At 38.3% G+C, this 24,235-nt stretch overlaps 2 protein-coding genes across 6 annotated transcripts in view; one reads left to right on the top strand and one right to left on the bottom strand.

The window, feature by feature from the left end:
• Positions 1–18,677, top strand: part of LOC132399145 (Golgi apparatus membrane protein TVP23 homolog A-like) — a 38,372-nt gene extending 19,695 nt beyond the window's left edge. For all 3 annotated transcript variants that reach the window (XM_059979189.1, XM_059979192.1, XM_059979191.1), the window contains 4 exons: positions 597–686; positions 1,825–1,956; positions 9,675–9,803; positions 18,394–18,677. In XM_059979189.1, the coding sequence (XP_059835172.1) occupies positions 597–686; positions 1,825–1,956; positions 9,675–9,803; positions 18,394–18,438 (396 nt within the window). In that variant the 3' untranslated portion in view covers positions 18,439–18,677. The remainder of the gene's footprint in view (positions 1–596; positions 687–1,824; positions 1,957–9,674; positions 9,804–18,393) is intronic.
• Positions 828–24,235, bottom strand: part of nubp1 (nucleotide binding protein 1 (MinD homolog, E. coli)) — an 83,220-nt gene continuing 59,812 nt past the window's right edge. The window contains exons 10-12 of one of the 3 annotated variants that reach the window (XM_059979187.1): positions 21,842–21,925; positions 10,852–10,891; positions 828–1,454 (exon numbers count right to left, since the gene is read on the bottom strand). In XM_059979187.1, the coding sequence (XP_059835170.1) occupies positions 1,361–1,454; positions 10,852–10,891; positions 21,842–21,925 (218 nt within the window). In that variant the 3' untranslated portion in view covers positions 828–1,360. Of the gene's footprint in view, positions 1,455–10,851; positions 10,892–19,218; positions 21,188–21,841; positions 21,926–24,235 lie in introns of those variants that run through there. The other 2 variants (XM_059979186.1, XM_059979188.1) reach the window with 2 other exon arrangements.

Genomic DNA, 24,235 nt, shown 5'->3' with positions numbered 1-24,235 from the left:
AAGGGAAGGGCATTAGGACCCATTCAGCTTGGCACCGGTGTTGTCGCACCAGTGGTTAAGTGCCTTGCTCAAGGCTCGAACTAGCGACCTCCAAATAACTAGACGAGCGCCTTAACCCCTTGGCCACGCGCCAACAGTTAAACACGGTACCTACTATTTAGCTTGTGTATTGGTATCTTTCAGTGTCTGGATAAAATATTGAATCAAGCAGACAGGCTTAAGTAGATTTTTGTCTTCATTTGTTGGGCAGTTGTTTCTGCTTTTACATTAATCTGATGATTTCTGAACCAGAAAATCCCCGGCTAGGAAGGACCAAGCCCACAAAATTATAGGTACTTCAGGTGATCTTGACTTAGAGCACTTCTTTCAATTATGTAATGCATTATAGACTTGGGTCTGTGATTATAATCTAATACAGGGCTTTGATATCTTGGTCACAGAACAAGTTCTAGTCACCACAATACCTGATGACACTGAAAATGCTTAATTCCTCTGCTAGTTTATCTAGTGAGTAGCTAAATTTGGCTGCTTACCTATGTTTTGGTTAGAGAAAAACTAGATGTAACTAGTATTTATTTGTAATGTTTTGATTACAGAATGTAACTGGAAGGCTTTTGGTCGGTTTGCGTTGGTGGAACCAGATTGATGAAGATGGAAAAAGCCATTGGCTCTTTGAAGCAAGAAAGGTAGATAATTTCATTATAAAATCATTCTGTGCAATAATTACTTGCCCAAATTGTTCTTAGTTGAAAGAATTATTTATATTGATGGAAGTTGATGTATGTTTTTGTTAGGTATATTTATAGTTTTGTTAACTGGATTTTAAATTTCCATTTCATGTTGTGCCATAAATTTCTGGATTCCTTTTTACCAGGAAAATGTGTCAGTTGTGTTCAAATCACTTAACGAGAGCAGAGGGAAATACTGTTCACTCATTTATACTTTGAAGAGCTTTTACTTGTAAAAAAAAAAGATCTCCATATGTCAGTTCAGAGTTGAGGTGATGTTTGGCAGAGTTATAGCTAATGCTGTTTAAAACTATAGAGGCCGTGACCATAACATTTTAGTATGTTTCCCTCTTGTATATTCCCTTCAGTCACCTTGTAGATCTGGATATGCACTCGATTGCTACTTTATTAGGTACCTCCTATACCTAATTAAGTGGCCACTGTACTTTTGCGATCTGCTGCTGCTGTAGCCCATCCACTTCGAGGTTTGACGTGTACATTCAGGGGCGCTGTTCTGCACACCGCTGTTGTAACACATGGTTATTTGAGTTACTGATGCCTTCCTGTCAACTTGAACAAATTCTCCCTGACCTCTCTTATTAACAAGGTGTTTTCATTTACATAACTATCACTCACTGCATGCTTTTTATTTTATTGCACCATTCTCTGTAAACTCTTGAGACTCTCACACAAAATCCTGGAGGAACTCGGCAGGCCAGGCAGCATCTATGGAAATGAATAAACAGTTGCCGTTTAAGGCTCTGGATTTCCAGCATCTGTAGAATATTTTGTGTTTATGAAACTCAAGAAACTGTTGTGTGTGAAAATCTTAGAACAGCAGTTTTTGAGATACTGAAATGTGATAACCATGGCCATGTTTTCAAATAAAACAAAAAAAATTATATACTGCATATTATTACATCAATAAAATGCATTCTCAGTCCTTTCTCCCCCCCCAATCCATGATCTTCATTTTAATAAAATCTTAACCATTATTTTTCCTGCTATTTCTCATACTCCCCTCATTCTTTCATGTTTTTTTGTTTGAATCATTAAATTCTAATTAAGGGCATGTTGTCTTTCTGTTTACTCACAGACTACCGCAAAGAATAGAGCTACATCAACAGAGGCAGAGGCTCAGATCTTCTGGCTTGGGCTAATTGTCTGTCCACTGATTTGGACGGTGTTTCTTTTTAGTACTTTGTTCTCCTTGAAGCTGAAGTGGCTGGTAAGAATTATTAAATAGGAATACAGTATGGAATTAAGACTTATTTAAAGAACGATCTAGTGCTTTCCCGGGTATATGATGAATAAACTCTTCTCGGGCTTCCAGCCGGGTACAAATATAGATTTTAACCAATGTTTCAATTACAAACTCTGCATCTTCATCAGGGATGATGAGTGGGCATGTCTAATCTGGTGGTATTTAGACCTTTGTTGTCCATCCCCCCCGATTGGTTAGTCCTCATCCAATCAGGTTCCCGCTGTCCCACCTTGTTTACAAACAAGCACCAGTTCTTACTTGGAGCGAGACCTTCGTCTTTGTTAAAATTCTTTTCCTCTAGTTTTATTTCAAAGGCTTCCTTCACCAGGCAGTCAAAAAAGCTATTGGTGTGGTACAGTAGTTTTGTGCCGTCAAAGTCAATGGCCATTGCAAATGCAGTGTAAACAAGGTGGGACAGTGGAAACCTGATTGGATGTGAACTAACCAATCAGGAGGGACAGATGACTTGAGTCTAAATTCCACCAGATTAGACATGGCCGGGCAACATCTCTGATGAAGATGGCTGAGTTTGTCATCGAAATGTTGGGTAAAATTGATACTAGTACCGGCTGGAAGCCCAAGAAGAGTTTATTAGTCATTTCTTATTTAGTTGGCTAAAAGAAGTTGTTACTATCTTTGTCTTCAAGGAGGATCATTCCTTTGAATTTAGTCAGGCCTGGTTGCTACTAATGCCTGCATATGTTTAGTGGTCAAATGGTTTTGAGGTTCCCCCCTACTCTTCCCAGTCTTTAGTTGGTCTCAAGCCAATGCTAATTGTGTCTGTTCAGGCAGAGTGGGCTAAAATTATGAATTTAAGGATACTCAGGTTTTGAGCAACCTTGCGTTGTCCAGTGCTTGTCACACTAGTTATATTCTATTTGGGATATCAACATGAGATGTAATCTTCTGGGCTTTGAAATTATTGTTATTCATCCAGAAATAGAACAGATATCTTGAAGTGACATCAAAGGATTGGAGGCAAACCAGAAATTATATCCCATATACTGCATATTATTAGATCAATAAAAGGCATTGTCAGTCCTTTCTCCCTCCAATCCATGATCTTCATTTCAATAAAATCTTAACCATTATTTTTCCTGCTATTTCTCATACTCCCCTCATTCTTTCACGTTTTTTTGTTTGAATCATTAAATTCTAATTAAGGGCATGTTGTCTTTCTGTTTACTCACAGGCTTTCTTTGCCCATGGTAGATATGTCTACTGTTGCCTCTAGGCTGCTAGGCTTGATACTATACTTTTGGATTTTTAATTAATGGATGTTTAATTAAATCCTAAGCAGGAACTCTGAGGAAAATACAAAATTCGTATACTGTAAATATTCATCTTTTATCAAATCTGCAACACTTTTATAGAAACATAGAAGACCTACAGTACAATACAGGCCCTTCAGCCCATAAAGCTGTGCCGAACATGTCTTTACCTTAGAAATTACCTAGGTTACCCATAGCCCTCTATTTTCTAAGCTCCACGTACCAATCCAGGAGTCTCTTAAACGACCCTATCATATCTGCCTCCACCACCGTTGCCGGCAGCCCATTCCATGCACTCACCACTCTCTGAGTAAAAAACTTACCCCTGACATCTCCTCTGTACCTATTCCCCAGCACCTTAAAATTCTGCCCTCCTGTGCTAGCTATTTCAGCCCTGGGAAAAAGCCTCTGACTATCCACACAATCAATGCCTCTCATCATTTTATACACCTCTATCAGGTCACCTCTCATCTTCTGTTGCTCGAAGGAGAAAAGGCCAAGTTCACTCAACCTATTCTCATAAGGCTTGCTCCCCAACCCAGGCAACGTCCTTGTACATCTCCTCTGCACCCTTTCTATGGTTTCTACATCCTTCCTGTAGTGAGGCAACAAGAACTGAGCACAGTACTCCAAGTGGGGTCTGACCAGGGTCCTATATAGTTGTAACATTACCTCCCAGCACTTAAACTCAATCCCATGGTTGATGAAGGCCAATGCACCGTATGCCTTCTTAACCACAGAGTCAACCTGCGCAGCAGCTTTGAGTGTCCTATGGACTTGGACCCTAAGATCCATCTGATCCTCCACCCAGCCAAGAGTCTTACCATAAATACCATATTCTGCCATCATTTTTGACCTACCAGAATAAACCATTTCACACTTATCTGGGTTGAAATCCATCTGCCACTTCTCAGCTCAGTTTTTGCATCCTTTCGATGTCCCGCTGTAATCTTTGACAGCCCTCCACACTATCCACAACACCCCCAACCTTTGTGTCATCAGCAAATTTACTAACCCATTTCTCCACTTCCTCATCCAGGTTATTTATAAAAATCATGAAGAGAAGGGGTCCCAGAACAGATCCCTGAGACACTCCACTAGTCACTGACCTCCATACAGAACATGACGTCTACACCCACTCCTTGCCTTCTGTGGGCAAGCCAATTCTGGATCCACAAAGCAATGTCCTCTCGGATTCCGTGCCTCCTTACTTTCTCAATAAGCCTTGCATGGGCTACCTTATCAAATGCCTTGCTTAAATCCATATACACTACATCTACTGCTTTACCTTCTTCAATATGTTTAGACACATCCTCAAAAAATTTAATCAGGCTCACAAGGCACGACCTACCTTTGACAAAGCCGTGCTGACTATTTCTAATCATATTATGCCTCTCCTAATGTTCATAAATCCTGCCTCTCAGGATCTTCTCCATCAACTTACCAACCACTGAAGTAAGACTCACTGGTCTATAATTTCCTTGGCTATCTCTACTCCCTTTCTTGAATAATGGAACAACATCTACAACCCTCCAATCCTCCAGAACCTCTCCTGTCCCCATTGATGATGCAAAGATCAATAGACAATAGGTGCAGAAGTAGACCATTCGGCCCCTCGAGTCTGCACCGCCATTCTGAGATCATGGCTGATCATTCACTATCAATACACAGTCCCTGCCTTGTCCCCATATCCCTTGATTCCCCTATCCATCAGATATCTATCTAGCTCCTTCTTGAAAGCATCCAGAGAATTGGCCTCCACCGTCTTCCGAGGCAGTGCATTCCACACCTCCACAACTCTCTGGGAGAAGAAGCTCTTCCTCAACTCTGTTTTAAATAACTGACCTCTTATTCTCAATCTATGCCCTCTGGTACTGGACTCTCCCAACATCTGGAACATATTTCCTGCCTCAATCCTATCAAATCCTTTAATTATCTTAAACGTTTCAATCAGATCCCCTCTCAATCTCCTCAATTCCAGCGTGTACAAGCCCAATCTCTCCAATCTCTCTGCGTAAGACAGCCCTGCCATCCCAGGAATCAACCTAGTGAACCTATGCTGCACTTCCTCAATTGCAAGAATGTCCTTCCTTAAACCTGGAGACCAAAACTGTACACAATATTCCAGGTGTGGTCTCACCAGGGCCCTGTACAAATGCAAAAGGACATCCTTGCTCTTGTACTCAATTCCCCTTGTAACAAGGGCCAACATTCCATTTGCCCTCTTCACTGCCTGTTGCACTTGCTCATTCACCTTCATTGACTGGTGAACTAGGACTCCTAGGTCTTTTTGCATTTCTCCCTTACCTAACTCTACACCGTTCAGACAAAACTCTGCCCTCTTGTTCCTGCTTCCGAAGTGGATAACTTCACATTTATTCACATTGAATGACATCTGCCAAATATCTGCCCACTCACCCAGCCTATCCAAGTCTCCCTGTATTCTCCTAACGTCCTCTTCGCATGTCACACTGCCACCCAGTTTAGTATCGTCAGCAAACTTGCTGATATAGTTTTCAATGCCCTCATCTAAATCGTTGACATAAATCGTAAAGAGCTGTGGTCCCAATACAGAGCCCTGTGGTACCCCACTAGTCACCTCCAGCCAGTCCGAGAAACACCCATTCACTGCTACCCTTTGCTTTCTATCTGCCAACCAGTTTTCTATCCATGTTGAAACCCTGCCCCCAATGCCATGAGCTCTGATTTTACTCACCAATCTCCTATGTGGCACCTTATCGAATGCCTTCTGAAAATCTAGGTACACAACATCCACTGGCTTACCCTCGTCTAACATCCTTGTTACACCCTCAAAAAACTCCAACAGATTAGTCAAGCATGATTTGCCCTTGGTAAATCCATGCTGGCTTGGCCTAATCCTATTTCTGCCATCAAGATGTGCCACAATTTCGTACTTAATAATGGACTCAAGCATCTTCCCCACGACTGACGTTAGGCTAACAGGACGATAGTTCTCCGTTTTCTCCTTCCCTCCCTTCTTGGAAAGTGGGATAACATTAGCCACTCTCCAATCTTCAGGAACTGATCCTGAATTTAAGGAACATTGGAAAATGATTACCAATGCATCCGCAATTTCCTGAGCCAACTCTTTTAGAACCCTCGGATGCAGACCATCTGGACCCGGGGATTTATTAGCCTTCAGTCCTACCAGTCTACTCATCACAGTTTCTTTCCTAATGTCAATCTGTCTCAATTCCTCTGATATCTTATGACCCTGGCCCATCCATACATCTGGGAGATTGCTTGTGTCCTCCCTGGTGAAGACAGATCTAAAGTTACCATTAAATTCTGTTGCCATTTCCCTGTTTCCCATAACAATTTCTCCCAATTCATTCTTCAAGGGCCGACATTGTTCTTAACTATCTTCTTTCTCTTCACTTAGCTAAAAACAGCTTTGGCCATCCCCTTTTATATTCCTGGCTAGACTGAGCTCATACCTGATTTTTTCTCTCCGTATTGCTTTTTTAGTTAAGATCTGCTGTTCCTTAAAACTTTCCCAATCATCTGTATTCCCACTCATCTTAGCCCTGTCATACTTCTTTTTCTTTAATGCTATATAATCCTTTGTCAACCACTGTGGCCCCTTCCCCCTCTTTGAATCCTTCCTTCTCATTGGAATGAACTGCTTTTGCATCTTTTGTATTATCCCCAAGAATATCTGCCACTGCTGATCCACTGTCTTTCCTGCCAGGGCATCCACCCATTTAACTTTGGCCAGCTCTTCCCTCGTGGCTCCGTAGTCTCCTTTATTTAATTGCAACACTGACACCTCTGATCTGCCCTTATTCCTCTCAAATTGTAGATAAAAACTTATCATGTTATGATCACTACTTCCTAATGGCTCCTTTACTTCAAGATCACTTATCAATTCCTGTTCATTACACATCACCAAGTCCAAAATAGCCTCGTTCCTGGTTGGCTCAAGCACAAGCTGTTCCAAAAATACATCCCTTAGACACTCCACAAACTCCCTATCCTGGGGTCCAGCACCTACCTGATTCTCCCAGTTCACTTGCATGTTGAAATCTCCCATAACGACTGCATTACCTTTAGCACATGCCAATGTTAACTCCCTAATCAACTTGTACCCAATATCCATGCTACTGTTTGGGGGCCTGTACACAACACCCATTAGGGTCTTTTTACCCTTACTGTTCCTCAGCTCAATCCACACAGACTCTACTTCCCCTGTTCCCAAGTCACCTCTTGCTAAGGACTGAATCTCATTCCTCACCAACAGGGCCACCCCACCCCCTCTTCCCATATTTCTGTCTCTACGATAGCACGTATACATCGCCAGAGGCTCATCAATCTCCTCACTCACCTCCCGCAGTAGCCTGGGGTACATCTCGTATGGTCCCGGTGACTTATTCAACTTGATGCTTTCCAAAAGCTCTAGTACATCCGCTTTCTTAATATCTACAAGCTCAAGCTTTTCAGTTTAAATATTAAAACTTTGAATATCTGTTTAGAAAATTCATATATTAAAATTGTGAGTTAATTTATTTCATTAACCAGTTATTTTTCTTTAAAAAATTGTTTTCAGAATGTGGATAATGTACTGTATATTGTCAGTGAATGAATCCAATTTAATTATGAATATTTGATTGATTTTTTCAAGAATGATAATCATCAAAAGAAACTACTAAAAATGAACCAAGTATAAAACTGAATAATTCAAGACTTGTACATGTACCAAATGGATTAACATCAATATTTGTCGCACTTGATTGGCATATGGGAATGGGCTAGCCATCTGGCAAAGTCTATCTCCTTACCTTTAAAATTTACTTATTTTATTCTTTCTGGTGACTTGGAGAGCACCCCTTCACAGACCTGTTCTAAGTACTCTGGAAGTAGTCGGAATGCTTGATGTCATCTTCAGTATGACAATACACTTGGAAGGCTTCAAAATGCTTTACAACTATTGAATTATTTTGAAATGTAATCACTGCTATATTGTATATTTACTGTCAGTAAATTTGCAGACAAAGTTCTGAGCAATATGATCAGAAAAAGCATTTAAATGACATCAGCTGAAGAGCAGAAATTGGGCTTCATGTTGGAGTGAACTCTGTGCACATTTGTGAAGTGATGGGATCTTTCACACTCCTCTCGGGCAGATGGGTTGCTAGTTTAAATTCTTCTCTAGATGGTTGCCTCTTTGACAGTGCACCACTGTATATATTATTAACAATTACTATTATACCCCCAAACATCATCAGAGCCCTAGCATCCTCTAGCAACTAGGACATTTTAACAGGTTACACAGCATTGTTGTTTAATTGTTACCTTATTATCCTCATGAAAGTTATGTTAACTATTGTCTCTGGCTGCTTGGCTCGATGCTGTCCTTTTGGATTGTTAAGTAATGATTATAAGTCCTAAGCAGGAGCTATTACAAGCTGTTTGAATTCTATATTTTAAGTTTTCATATATTTAAGAGTTTTTAATGTGGGGGATTAAATAGACTTATTGGTATCTTCTCACCTGGCCTTTCCTGTGTTATAGTCAGTGTGGTTCCAAAAAAGATCATTCATTATCCATTGCACTTCAAAAAAAAGACTTGACTAAATGCTTGAATCTTCCTTTATAATGTAGTTCAGAAATAATTTATTTTTGATTCTGTGATTGCTATGAATTTAAAATATTCAAAAAGGGAACCTTATAAGTGTAATTATCAAGTTAATTTTCTTATGCTAAACACCAAGAGTTTAGTGGGTGGCATGGTAGCATTGCAGTTAGTGCAGTCACTTTGCAGTGCCAGTGATTGGAAAATTGAGTTTGATTTCCACCACTGTCAGTAAAGGAGCTTGTACATTCTTCCAGTGACTGTGTGGGTTTCCTCCTACATTGCAAAGATGTACAGTTAGGGTTAGTGAATTGTGGGCAGGCTATATTACTGCCTGATGTGTAGTAACACTTGCAGGCTACCACTACCACAATCTTTGGACTGTGTTGGTCGTTGACATAAAGACTACACATTACATTTATTTTTTGACATACACATGTCAAATAAAGATAATCTTTTTCTCGATACAGTATGTTGGTATTGCAAAGAAAATATAGTACTGCCTTTTGAGTTTTAACAGTTTTGTTCATTGATATGACCAAATAACTTAATAATTGCCATCAAACTTGCAACACACTAGGAAAATAGCATCCACTGTAACTCTTTAATTCCAGATTTTTGAATAGCAGGTCATGACACTGTTAGAAGTTTCAGTTAAGAAAATAATTTTAGGAAAGTACAGTGTTGTATCACATTTGTGTGGTTCCAGAAATGGATTATTGCTATTAAATGAATTCATGTTCTTCTTATGAATGTGTCTGCTTATTCTGAATTAGCTTACACATTTATCTTTATCCACTAATTTACTTGTCTTGCAGGCTTTGGTAATAGCAGGACTTTCCTTGCAAGCAGCTAATCTGTATGGATATATCCGCTGCAAACTTGGAGGCACCAAGAGTATCACAAGAGCCGCATCAACATATCTAGGCCAACAACTCTTCCAGAGGGTAAGGCTGAGAGCATGTACAGCAAAACAAACATTATTTACTTGGAAGAAAATTGTTTACATAAAGTACTTTCAAAATATGAAACTTTAAAATAAATACTTAATATGCAGAAAGCAATTGTGTAAAGTTGTAATCACTTTTGTCGTAAGAGTTGTAGGGCTAAATAATATCAGATCTATTTGCATTTTTATTCTGTGATTGAATAGAGCCTCCTTTGGGGAAATAAGTATTTCTCCAGTTGGAAATTTGACCAAATGAATTACGTTGATCTGAAGACAAAATACTTAAATGCAGGGAGCTCAGTTCCAATCTATAGATGTAGTTGTGTTCATTTATATATGTGTGCAAGTTACATTTGACAAGAAGTTATGAGTTTAGATTGTCATTCATGTGGGAGACAATGTTGGAGGAATGTTGTGTAACCTAATTGAACGAGGGATCACAATTTAAGGATAAAGGGGAAGTCTTTTAGGACGGAGATGAGGAAAAACTTCTTCACACAGAGAGTGGTGAATCTGTGGAATTCTCTGCCACAGGAAACAGTTGAGGCCGGTTCATTGGCTATATTTAAGAGGAAGTTAGATATGGCCCTTGAGGCTAAAGGGATCGGGGGTATGGAGAGAAAGCAGGTACAGGGTTCTGAGTTGGATGATCAGCCATGATCGTGCTGAATGGCCTACTCCTGCACCTATTTTCTATGTTTCTAACTGCAAGCTCAATGAGATGTAATTCTCTTCTGTTTAGTAATGCGCTGGGGAAATCATCCTCTTTACCTGCAAGAAAATGAATCTCACGATTGTATATGGTGACATATATGTACTTTGATAATAAATTTACTTTGAACTTTCTTTTGGGAAACAGGATTATTTAAGGCACAATCAATGTGCTAATTGTAGTGAAAGTCATTATCTCTTTTAATGGCACTGCTTTGCTCAGTTTTTAACAGTGCAAGTAGATTTTTGTGATCACATTCTAGGTTAAATTTTCAGCAAATTCCTGACTAAATATGCTTATTTATGTAAGTATCAAGAACCATTTCCAGAGATACCTTGTACTTGGACGGTTTCCTGAACATGCTGTCTTCAAAGCTAAAATAGAGATACAAGATAATTTTAGTTAATAATGCTCATCTGCAGTTTCTCAGTATGATTTTATAAACTCCAAAGATACCAGCCTACATAGCAAGTTTCGAGACTACATGTCTATTCAGCAGGAGTAGTTTGTTCACAGGAATACAGTAGTGCTGTTATTCTTTAGATAGTCTCTTGGCGAATTTGGAGTACAGTACAGATGTTTATAGAAAACTCTGTTGAACAAATGAGCTGCTTTGATCTGATTTCCCCATCCATGTTCATACGTGGCTTTACATAAAATTTTCAACCAACTCCCATCAAAAATATTATTAGTGATGTCCATAAATTGGTGCATACTAGCTGCCTGGGCTGAAGAACTTGTAAAGAATTGATTAATCATTAATTAATATTCAAAATCATCCAACTTTGAAGGAAGTTGAGAATGAAGAGGTGTGAGCTCAAAAGCAGGGATAAAGAAATAGCTTAAAATGTAAAATTAACTAGCACTTGCACTTGAATACATTGTTACTTTGGAATTTGCAGTGCAGCTACTAATATTTCTTATTACTTGTATATTACTTGTATTTATTTTCTCAAAGGCTGAGGAAATTTGACAAATCGATGAAGCCAAAGTAGTAATTTGAACAGGATTGTAAGCATTTGAGTTATCTAATAATAATAAAATTAGCTTTTATTTCTATTTAAATCTAACACCTTTTACATATCATGACATTATTTGGGCACCACAGTAGTGTAGCAGTTAGCATGTTATCCCACCACCAAGCACATCTTCCCCTGCCCTTTCTGCTTTCTGCAGGGATTGCTCTTTACACGACTCCCTTGTCCATTTGTCCCCCCACCCCCACATCCCTTCTGATCGATCTCCCTCCTAGCACTTATCCTTGTAAGCGGAACAAGTGCTACACCTGCCCTTACACTTCCTCCCTCACCACCATTCAGGGCCCCAGACAGTCCTTCCAGGTGAGACGACACTTCACCTGTGAGTTGGCTGGTGTGAAGTACTGTGTCAGTTGCTCCCTTCTATATATTGCTGAGACCCAACGCAGACTGAGAGACCGTTTCGCTGAACACCTAAGCTCGGTCGGCCAGAGAAGGCAGGATTTCCCAGTGGCCACACATTTTAATTCCATGTCCCGTTCCCATTCTGATATGTCTATCCGTGGCCTCCTCTACTGTCAAGATGAAGCCACTGTCTGGAGGAACAACACCTTAAATTCCGTCTGGGTAGCCTCCAACCTGATGGCATGAACATCGATTTCTCTAACTTCCATTAATGCCCCTCCTCACCTTCTTACCCCATCCCTTATTTATTTATCCACCCCTCTTTTTTTGTTCTCTCTCTGCTCCTCTCACAATCAATCTTTGCCTGTTCTCTATCTCCCTCTGGTGCTCCCCTCCCCCTTGTTTCTCCCTAGGCCCCCTGTCCCATGATCCTTTCCCTTCTCCAGCTCTGTATCCCTTTTGACAATCGTCTTTCCAGCTCTTAGCTTCATTCATCACTTCTCTTATCATTTTCTTATCTTATCATTTCGGATTTCCCCCTCCCCCTCCTACCTTTAAACCTCTTACTATCTTTTTCAGTTAGTTCTGACGAAGGGTCTCAGCCCAAAACGTCCAGTGCTTCTCCCTATAGATGCTGCCTGGCCTGCTGTGTTCCACCAGCATTTTGTGCATGTTGCTTGAATTTGCAGATTTCTTTGTGTTTGCTCTTGCAGCTTGGGGTGATCCACAGTTGGAGTTCAGTTTTCTGTAAAGTTCGTATGTTCTCTCTGCAACCACGTGGGTTTCCTCTGGATGCTCCTGTTTCCTCCCATAGTCCAAAAGTTAATTGGTCATTGTAAATAGTCCTGTGATTAGGCTCGTGTTAAATTGTTTGTTTGTTGCTTGGAGGGCTGGAAGGGCCTGTTCTGCATTATATCTCTAAATTTTTTTTAAAAAAATCACAATCATAATTTAAACTAGAAATACCTTTTAAAAGTTTGTATTTACCAAAGTGTGAATTGTGAATACTTAGAGTGAATTTTACAGTACACAGGTAGATTTTTCAATTAAAATTTTTCAGCTTTTGGCATTATTGATCAGAAGTGTAAGTGGAAATTTGCATTTCAGTAAATAAATAAATCTGCTTGTTTGTAACCAATGCATGAACCATGATGCATTGGTATATAATACCCAGCATTTTCCACTTCTACCCATGACAGGTTTCCTTTGTTCACTTGGTAAAAGTTGGGTATTCGAGGTTGGTAACTGGTGATCTGGAAATCAAAATCAGCTTAAAAACACTGGTAGTTTACAACCAGTTTAAAGAGTTTAAACTCTTAAGCCTTGATAGCTGAGGAAAAAAATTCAGGTATATTTAGGTTATTTCAACATAAGAAACTCACAATGGTATTAGGAATAGAGAAAGAATAATAACCTACAAATGCGTCAAATATCTCAGTGAAAAGCAAATAAAAAGTTTCAGGGACAATTGGCGAGTGGCTATGCAGAGTATCATTGAGGTTGTTAACTTTTGTGAGAGACAGCAGTTTCTAGGCAAAATGTGTTGTATCAGAAGAGGTCACTCCGATTTCCAAACACCACTATTTGAATGAATTTAAGAACTGTGTACACGTGTGTGCATGTACTTGATTGAGAAGCTGTACTGGGGGGACGTTAACCCATCAGATCATCATCACGGACATGATGCAAGCAGATCTCAAGCCACACTACTATGGACATAGATCTTGGCTTAATAATTTAGGAATTTCATGTGCTTTGTTGAGTAAAGATGGAATCCAAAAGAATAACTGGGAATTTCTTGAGAAAATGTAGAAAAAGGGGTACCATGCTAGCGTAGCAGTTAGCATGACATTATTCGAGCTTGGGACATTCTGAAGTTCAAAGTTCAATTCTGGCACCATTCTGTAAGGAATTTGTACGTTCCCCCATGGAATGCATGAGTTTTTCCAAGGTGCTGCGATTTCCTCCCACGGTCCAATGAAGTAGCAGCTGGTTGGTTAATTGGTCATTGTAAATTGTCCTATGATTAGGTTAGGGTTAATCAGGTTTATCAGGGGTTGCTGGGGCAACGTGTCTCAAAGGGCCACAAGGGCCTACTCTGTGCTGTATTGCTAAATAAAATCAGAGCTCTGATTTTCTCATCTGCAGTACTCATTATGGGCATCTATCCCAGGATTTCCTCAACTTGCACATGTGTAATTACAAGCTGCAGAATTGCTGCCTGTCTCTTGTGGTTGTTACCTTCAAATATTTAGAAAAGTTGAAGTAAACATTATATTTGTTTGGTTACTAGTAGTATTTAGATGTGTAATAAGTATTTTGCATAGTAATTTTATGCACATTAAACCTAGGTAAGAATGAATGAAGAGAACAGTTATAAAGACAATTCTATTGCCATATGGAAAGAAATTAATTTAAATAATTAAAGAAAAATTAAGAGGTTCTCATAAGGGGTAAGCCCCTTCTATCTTGTGCAGAGTCTGTTGGTTGGTACTAAATGGGTGACATAAGTTCCAGTATGGTTGGTGGAGGTCTATACTCATGGTAAGTTGTCATCAACAATCATAATGATGATGACAAAAAAAGATTCCCTGATCAATGTCTGAAATGGGTATATAGCCTGTCATATACTGGGGAATGCCAGACATACACTGGCATTAATAATGCCCCTATATAATTGTAGGCTGCCATCAGATAATAAGCTTGTAAATGGTTCTTAGATGGTGAAGCTTTTCATGTCAGTGTTGGGTTTCTGTTGTGGTTCTCCATGTTTTATATTGGTTTGAATTCTTAGAAAAATCATTGCCCTTTAAAAGCATGACAGAGGGCATTAAAATCAGTATATGAATTTGATTTGTTTTGGTTTTAATCTCTAATTCCTGGTCATCTGTTACAGTCGGACATCATATTTGGAGAGCTGTAAACTACAGGTAATGCAGCTGATAGTGTCCATGTTGCCCTCTCCCAGTGTTGTTAATAGAGAAAGGGAAGGTGAACCCGATGAACAATTAAGTGTGGCATTAACTGAATTTTCTTTGCTGACTGGTTAATTTTCAATGTGAAGAGAGTAGAAAGACATGCCTTGTACTTTGAGAAATACCATTTGAATGTTAAAAATTCAATTAATTTCAAATCAACAAGGGGGGCAATACTTGCATTTGAGAAAAAATATAAAAAATAATATTTTAAGACATTTTATACTGCTGTGAATATTTTAATAAAATCAAGAGCTGTAGGGATTTTCATGTTAACAACCAAAAACTGTATCTTAAAATCTTTAAATAGAAGGCATTTGGTCAAAGCAGTATGTTTTTAAGGAGTGTCTTGAAGATTGAGTGGATGGGATGATATTGGGGGGGGGGGGTGATAGAATTCTTAAGAGCTGTAGGTAGAAGAGGAACACAACAAGCATTGTTGGTAGAAATGCTGAATTCTTAACAGGACTGTAAAGCTGGTGAAGGGAAGTAATTTCAGGAGTTCTCAGAACAATTTAAGGGGATGTAGGATGATGATGAATGAATCATATGGTATAAATTGGGTTCAAGCAGCTTTGAATAGCTGAATTTTATGGAGTTTAAAGATGGCCAGTATATAGTCTGAGGCAGGAAACCATGATGATGTCAAACATTTAGCATTGTCAGATGTGGCACAACAGGAGAAATGGACTTGGATTTCTGTGGTGGTAACATCCTCAAAGACTTGGAAGGGTAGTTTGTGCAAGGAAGTCAAAAATGTCTAATTCTAAAGGAAGAATGATTCAGATCAAAACAAAACTTGAGCTCTGAACATATTGCATTACTTGAGTAATGTTTTAAATTTGCATTTATAATTATTGTTAGAAATTCAAGTACTGGAATGACTAATGTCCTTGCAGTCATTTTTGTCTTCTAATGAATTTTTTTTTCATTTTAAATAACGCCATCCTACCACTGATGTTAAGGTAAGGAACAATCATGTGAAGTCAAGATCTCAGTTGAACAGTTAGTGGGATGACATCTTTCAGACCATCCTGGGATGGATGTAAGATCTCAAAATTCAAACAGTAGGAGAGTTTTCACTATTCTGGCAATAATTACAGTTCATCTATCACCTAATAATCTCATAATTACCACACTGTTTGTTAGGCCCTGGACAGATAAGCAGCTGTACTATCTACATCTAAATCACCCTGAGTTCCAACCCTATTTCACTCAAAAGTTCTTGCCCCAGGACTGGCATGAGATTTTGCTTCACACAGAATATGAATGAAAATGTATTAAAAAATTGTTGTGGGTGTATGGTGCTGTGAATCTTTTGGCAGCTGGTGAATTTCTGGCCCAATATTGCTTATTCTCATAGATTATTTCATGTTATCAACTGCACCTCTTTCCCAGAATTTTGAAGGGATATGTTCACAGTCTATTTGTGATCTCAGTTTCATGATAAACATGCTAATAGATAATTCGAACTGAACCTTATTCATAAATTCGTTTTTCACTGGGCATTGCAATGAAAGTATCAGGCAACAGTTTAATACCAGCTAAGCTGTTTCTACTCACCCTGCTTAATTCAATCGTTTAGAGAAACCTGACTGACTGGATTTCATCCTTTCATTTATTATAACTATTAGTTATGTTTCCTTTAATTCTCTTTCTTGGGTTTAAGGACGTGCTTTAGATTCAGTTTTGCTTCTTTTAAATCAGCGATATGCAGGTTGTAGATGGATACAATTCTGAAATGTTCAGATTATTAACAGGAACCTCTTATCCATTAACGAGTGTGTTTCAGATGTATTCTGTGCGGCAAATTAATTTTAGTGAAAGATTACACGGATTCACAAAGCTTACTCTGAGCTCAATTTGAGCACAACTGTATATTAATTGTGGTCTTGTATACTCTCAATAGCCCTGTAACTTGTATATCTCTCCAGTTTCTCCTTATTTCAACTTGTCATGGAACATCTTTTAGAAATAATTGAATAGAGTGCAATTCATAACCTTTAAATTAGTGTGCTAAAGTCGAGTATGTGTTCTCACAGGTCTGTTCTCAATAATATTTGCATTTGTAGCTAAATTCTTCGCATGCAGGACTTAAAGTAATTTTGGTTCAAAGTCTTTGATATTACCACTGTGCCATGTGGTAAAATTAAAGTATCTAGTTGTTTTGGTTCATTTTTAATTACACACTAAACCCTGTTATTTATTTTAGATTAATTTAATTTCAGTAAGTACAAAGCTTAACCACATTTCTTCTGTTTAATGAATCTTTAAAATGCCATTTGCCTTTCCTCAAGTTCATCCAAAACAGTTTCAAAGACTGTTGGCAGTCAGTAACATCCTTAAATTTATGCTAAAAAGGGTGATGGTATGATTAAAGTGGGAACCAGATGACTGAAGTAGCAGGTGGCTTTTATATGGTGAGCGAAGAGACATGATGATGGGTAGAAATTGCTTAAGATTCGGGGACCAGAATGAAAAGATAGTCTAAGTATTAAGAATTGAAGAAAATGCCTTAGCTGTGTGTATTCAAGGGTGAAGTCTCCCCATTCAACATGCATGTTTGTGGTGAAGTGACACTGGTAACTTGTTCCACATTATTTATAAAAATGTAAAGATACTGATTCCTGGCCTAAGCAATCTAAATGGTTATTGTGACACAGAGCCTTTGTTGCCAAAACTATTTACTTATTTGGCTCTTTGAAGGCATTCTTGGCTCAACAATGATGATTCATTTTATTTCTGTCCATACCTTGGAAGGAAGGAAGGAAGGAAGACGGGGAGGGAGAGGGAGAGACCCCTTTACAAAGGTACAGCATTCCTATGAAACCTTTCTTAAGCCAAAAATGGCGTAAAGTGAAGAACCATTAATTTATATGGGAAAATTTTTCGTAAAAGCAAAGTGGCATAAAGTGAACATTCATAAAGCGGGGGACACCTGTGTGTATATGTATTTGTATTTTTTATATATATCTATATATAGATATATATAAATAAAAGCTTTTACTGGATGACAAATATTATCCAATGCAGTTGGCCAGATGATTGAAAGAGAGCTAAATTGACCATGGACCATCTACCATTTCCTCTAATTTTGAACACCCACCATTGTTGCCTCCCTGTGTGAAGAATCTCAAGTCACCAAAACAAAGCACTTTGTAAAATTATGCAAATGTGTGAGTACATTCTCGAAATCCCTGATAGATCCTCAAATACAGAACATTAAAAATGGGCCAAATCATACTGGCAGTGACTCTTACCCAAGGGACGTTGAGCGATAAATGCTGGTGCATTTGTCACTTTGTGGCAATGCTGGTCTCTACCAGCATTCCCCATGTTCTTCACCATTCCAAACCAACAACTGTCTGGAAAAAAAACTAACAATTCATTTTGAGTGTGAATTCCTGACTAAAATGAAGAACAAAATGAGCTTTCAATTCTTAGAACTTCAGGTGCCCATTAAGTATCTTGCAAATGCCTAGTTATTATTACTGAGATTTCTTTTTTTCCTCCTCCCAGACATCTTGGAACACCAGCAATGAGAAAAGAAAATACTTCAGTTAAGTTTGTCGGTGGTGAAGGTCTGCGAGTATTGCTTCAACCAAGTGGATTTACTTTTAATCAGCTGCCATTACATATATTGTGAATAGAACTGTAATCGGTGGATGTCATTAATATAGATGTCAGATCAAGATAGTTTAATTATGTTATAAACTTTGGAAAATATTTTGTTCTGAAAGTGCAGTGCCTTGCTTACAGTTGAAGTTAACAAATACACTGTAATAAATTAATCCTTTACATGATATTGCCTAATCTTGTAGAATTCAAATTTGTCATTTGCACACTTGTGCTCGAAGATATTGAAATTTTATAAGCGTCCACAATATTTTTTCAAGCACAGTTCCAAACCTCACCATTCTTTCAATGAGGAAACAAAAATACATCAATTTCCTTTAAGTTCTATCCAAAACCCTACATCTGTTCCATTGTTACTGTTAAGTAGAAAAGACTTATTCCCTTATAGTAGCCACTCAGTTTCATGCACCTTAACCTTCATATTATATACATACATAATATCTACATGCTTAAGATCTAATTCAACATGAGATCAAAGGAGAAAACACCTGAAATTGCGTGTGACGTGGGGAACAATGGCGATCTCCATTTGGTAGTAATTTGGGTTTGACGTTGAACAAACATTCCAGTCATACAATAGGCCAGATTTTCAATATTGTAACAGTTGGTGCTGAGTGGAACTGAGTGCTGTTAGAAATATCACAAAGACTCAACAGCGATACTCAGCCGCAACAGAAATCATTTAAGTGAAGACAATATCTCTTGTACCCAAGTGATTGGACTTTATTTTTCAGAGTAAATTAAGTCACAAAAAACACAAAAATAGATATTTTAAATTTAAACATTAAATATGTTCTAACAAGAATAACAATTTCTTATTTACTATGCACTTCCTGGGATGGTGCTTAAGGTAAGAATTTATTGAATTAGCAAGGTACAAGGACAATTGTTAATTGTCCTTATTAGCAAGCACCCAAACATGGTTTCCTCTTTAACGTAGCCCACCCCCATTAAATGACCCAATCACGTATATCCTTTATCACCACTATTACCTTTTGTGCATTATGCAAATTCAGACACTTTTACAAATCTTAACATTCATTGAAATTAAAAAAGTATAACTTTGCTCAGGAATAGGATCAGATGCAGGTCTTAAATATTAGGAATCGCCTACAAGGATTGGAAAAAATAGTCCAGATGAATTAATTTAATTGCCTTCACCGATGGATGCAAGTCAGTCAAATTCACTCAGCATGTTGCGGAGAAACATGAAATAATTCTTAATTTGTTAGGCATTTTTTTCCCACTTCAGAACTATGTGTAGCACAGTATTCCTGGATTCCTGTTTCAATAAAAAAAAATGAGATACTGTATTTAAATTTAAGATAAAGTAGTGCACACTGTACGAACTTGGGGCATGAAATGAGGTACAAGTAATCTTTTATATTTATTGTGTATATATAAAAGGCAAAAACAATATGGGAAAACTGCTAACAACCACTATCTTCAGAGACAGGAAAACTAATCAGACTAAAGGAACAACTATCAGATCCCCACTGTTGTGCCCAGACAAACTTGATGTAGTGCTTTCTAATTATTTCAAACTCGTATTAACCACACAAAGTCCTCAGCTGTTTCTATTTGCCTTTGTAATTTGCACCTCACTGGAACTGGAGGGATAATCTATTGAGTTAGCAACCAACCTGTTTCCACCTTTAATCTTTCATTAATAATCTGCATACAAGTTATGTTCTTTATCAGTTAAATTGAATAGCATACTGTTACTTCTGTCATTGTAACTAGACATAACACAATGTATTGAACAAACGGAATAGGCTTGGATATACAAAATAAATTCAATGTGTCAGTGTTAGCTTCAATATCAGTAAGGCTGATTTTCTTTGTGCAACATTGGTGTTTATACTTCAAGTGTGGCTGAAAATAATGACTAACCAAAGGAAACAAACTGCAAATCTTTGAAGGCATTTAATAATGAAAGAACATGCAAATAAGTAAGAGCTTACACTAATTAGCTGGATAAGGAATGCTAAATAGAATTAAAGATAGTAAGAGTGGAAAAGACCAGTACTAAATTGTTGAAATGCACAAAATATCCTGGGTTTTATGAAGTGCTCTTTGCTTGGTATAACAATATGGTTGAAGCAAACCCAAGCACAGCATTAATTAAAAATTTGATAAGCTAAGGTGAAAGAAGTGTGAAATAAATCTGTCCAGCTTTAATTTTTCAGGTAAAATTGAGAAATATTCATCATCTTAGGTTTGTGGAGAAGGTTTATCTGGAAGAAATTCCATGAGTGGCATAAATATATCCAAGTGCTTATTGCAGAATGTAATTCAACTGATAGCTTTACGGCAAAAGAACTTGTTCTCTGCAAAGGTTCCAGATGAAATTTACTATGTGTGAAGCTAAGCTGCAGCTGTAGTGAGCAACCAAAAGGTCAGGTAACACAATTTTTTGTTGCAAATAGGTCCAAACCAGAAAATTAACAGGTTCAAGAAGCCAAGATATTTTAACTTTGTTAACAATTTGCTTTAGCGCAAACTGAAAGACCTAGATGACATAAAAAAATCAGCAAGCAAAATAAATTTTGACCACTGCAGCAACTGCTAATGCTAAAGTTTATGTTGTACCAGTAGACTTGAATCCCATTGTAGAGGCAGTTACGAAGGCACAGGAAGATGAAATGCAAAAAGAAACCAAACACTCGATTGCGATCTGTAATGGGGATTCAGTAATTCAGATTCACTGCATTACTATTTTTAACAGGCTGCCAGTGCAAACAAAAAAGCTTTGAGTTTTTGGATTTCTCATCTTGTAGAGAAGGACTAATTGTCCAGAATGAAGCAACTGCCACTTAAAACCAATTATTACTATGATTATCAGTGTGTCCAGTTTTATATGTCCCCTTTGTATGCCCAGAATTGGGGAGGGAATTGAAACTGCTGATGTTGGGATCATAATGAACTATTCTACAAATAAAAACAGATATCAAGAATAATCTTGGATGAGTAATATCCACAGTTTGTGACAAGGGCCCAGAAGTACCAATGATAACAGTGTGTACTATTGAGCTACCCAATTAAATCTAATAATAATAACAAATAATATTGAGAAAGTGAATTGTAGAGTCCTTGAATGTGAGTCCCTAGATTGTAGAATCAGCTCAGTGTGAGATGAGTGAAGTTATCCACAATCAGATAATTTGTTGACAATCTGTACTGGTTAATCTAATATTGAGGGGAATTACGTACTATCTACATCATTACACTTTAAAATTATTATCAGCTTCTTCAGTCTCCAAATTAAGCCTGATACATTGGGGTGATAACACTTTCATGTCCTTATGTTTTGAAGATGTGCATTACTTACGTTTAACAATCTCCTTGTAAGCAATACATGCAGGAGAATCGAGTATTTCTGATAAGAATGATTTGCCTTCATCACAACTCTTCCCTGTTAATGAAATTAAAATACACTTGAAATACATTCAACTAAAATATTTCAGACACTCCTCTGCTACCTGGCATACCTCACCTGCCACCTTACAACCTTCCCCAATCCACCAATCACACTGGGTTCCCTGTCCCACAACTCCCCTTCTCTTCTTTATACTTGCCATTTTACCTTTCCACTTTCAGAAATCAAGCAGGGTTTTGACCTGAAATGTCAAAAATGCCTTTCCTCCCACAGATGCTGCTTGGCCTACTGAGTTCCTCCAGCTGCCTGGCTGTTGCATTTATGATAAATAATTATCAGTTTCAATAGGGTAAATCTTGGTCCCATTAGGGAGGGATTCCTGATGAAGGGGATAATTTTTAAAGTTAAAGGCATGCCATTGAAATTATTTTTTCCCACAAATAATATAAATCTGAAACTTTCCCCTCAAAAGAATATTTACATACTAAGTCAAAATGCTCAAGAGGAAATGGCATGTTAGGTAGGCTATAAAGGGAGGCAAATGCAGTTTGAGATACTGAAATCTCATGATATAGCAATGTCCTAATCCTCCTCCTATTTTTCCAGCACATCACACAAACCAATCTTCCATCCTTGGACTCACTTTACACCGCACACTGTCAGAGCAGTGCTGCCAGGATAATCAAGGACACAACCCACCCAGCAAACACACTTTTTGTCCCTCTTCCCTCTGGGAGAAGGTTCAGGAGCTTGAAGATTCGTACAGCCAGATTTGGGAACAGCTTCTTTCCAACTGTGATAAGACTGCTAAACAGATCCTGACACATATCTGGGCTGTACCTTCCAAATATCCAGATCTAACTTGCGTTACCTTACTTTCCCTTTTCTATTTTCTAATTATGATTTATAATTTAAATTTTTTATTATATTTACTTGGATTTGTACTTCAGGGAGCACGAAGCGCAGAATCAAATATCGCTGTGATGATTGTACGCTCTAGTATCAATTGTTTGGTGACAATAAAGTAAATGGAGGCAACAGGTTCACCTCATTTGCATTTGTTGGAGCACGAATAGGCCATCAAACTCATTCTGCCATTGAACAATATTGCTGATCTACCATAGACTCAGCTGCACCTACCTGCCTTTACCATATCTCTTCATTCCCCTAATATGCAAACGTCTATCCAATTGTGTCAAATATATTTAATTAGTGATACCATTTAGAAATGAAACACTAACACTACACTACGGCACTGTACAGGCCCTTCAGTCCTCCATGTTGTGCCGACCCATATAATCCTTAAAAAAAAAAGTATTAAACCCACACTACCCCATAACCCTCCATTTTTCTTTCATCCATGTGCCTGTCCAAGAGGCTCTTAAATACCCCTAATGTTTTAGCCTCCACCACCATCCCTGGCAAGTCACTCCAGGCACTCACAACCCTGTGTAAAAAACTTACCCCTGATGTCTCCCCTAAACTTCTCTCCCTTAATTTTGTACATATGCCCTCTGGTGTTTGCTATTGGTGCCCTGGGAAACAGGTACTGACTATCCATCCTGTCAATACCTTTCATAATCTTGTAGACCTCTTATCAAGTCCCCTCTCATTCTTCTATGCTCCAAAGAGAGAAGTCCCAGCTCTGCTAACCTTGCTTCATATATGACTTGTTCTCCAATCCAGGCGACATCCTGGTAAATCTCTTCTGTACCCTCTCCATAGCTTCCACATCCTTCCTATAATGAGGTGACCAGAATTGAACACAATACTCTGGTAAGTGCGGTCTCACCAGAGATTTGTAGAGTTGCAACATGACCTCTCTACTCTTGAACTCAATCCCCCTGTTAATGAAGCCTAGCAACCCATAGGCCTTCTTAACTACCCTATCAACCTTTGCGGTGACCTTGAGGGATGTATGGATCTGAACCCCAAGGTCCCTTTGTTCATCCACACTCTTAAGTAACTGACCATTAATCCTGTACTCAGTCTTCTGGTTTGTCCTTCCAAAATGCATCACCTCCTCTACCTTCATCAACCTTCCTCTATCCCACCCCAGCAATTTTCCTCCTCACTTGAACAATACTGTAGCAGTTCTTCATTTCACATTTTAGCATGGTGAATGAAAATGCAAACTTTGTATGAAGTATTGCCCTCAATCATCACTTAATACATTTGGACAGTTTGAATTTAAACCAGATTGAAGGAAGATCAGTATTTCTCATTTTCCTAACCCTGCATTTTTTTTGTTTGGGCATTTTTGGTCCATTAACCTAGACAAAATGGGATTTATATACTTCTAGAAAACTATAGTATATGCTAGTTGATTCCCCAATGTAATCTTTG

This window comes from Hypanus sabinus, chromosome 9 (assembly GCF_030144855.1).
Source record: "Hypanus sabinus isolate sHypSab1 chromosome 9, sHypSab1.hap1, whole genome shotgun sequence".
Taxonomy (NCBI): Eukaryota; Metazoa; Chordata; class Chondrichthyes; order Myliobatiformes; family Dasyatidae; genus Hypanus; species Hypanus sabinus.
The sequence above is the reverse complement of the archived record's forward strand: the minus strand, read 5'-3'. Positions and strand labels throughout refer to the sequence as shown.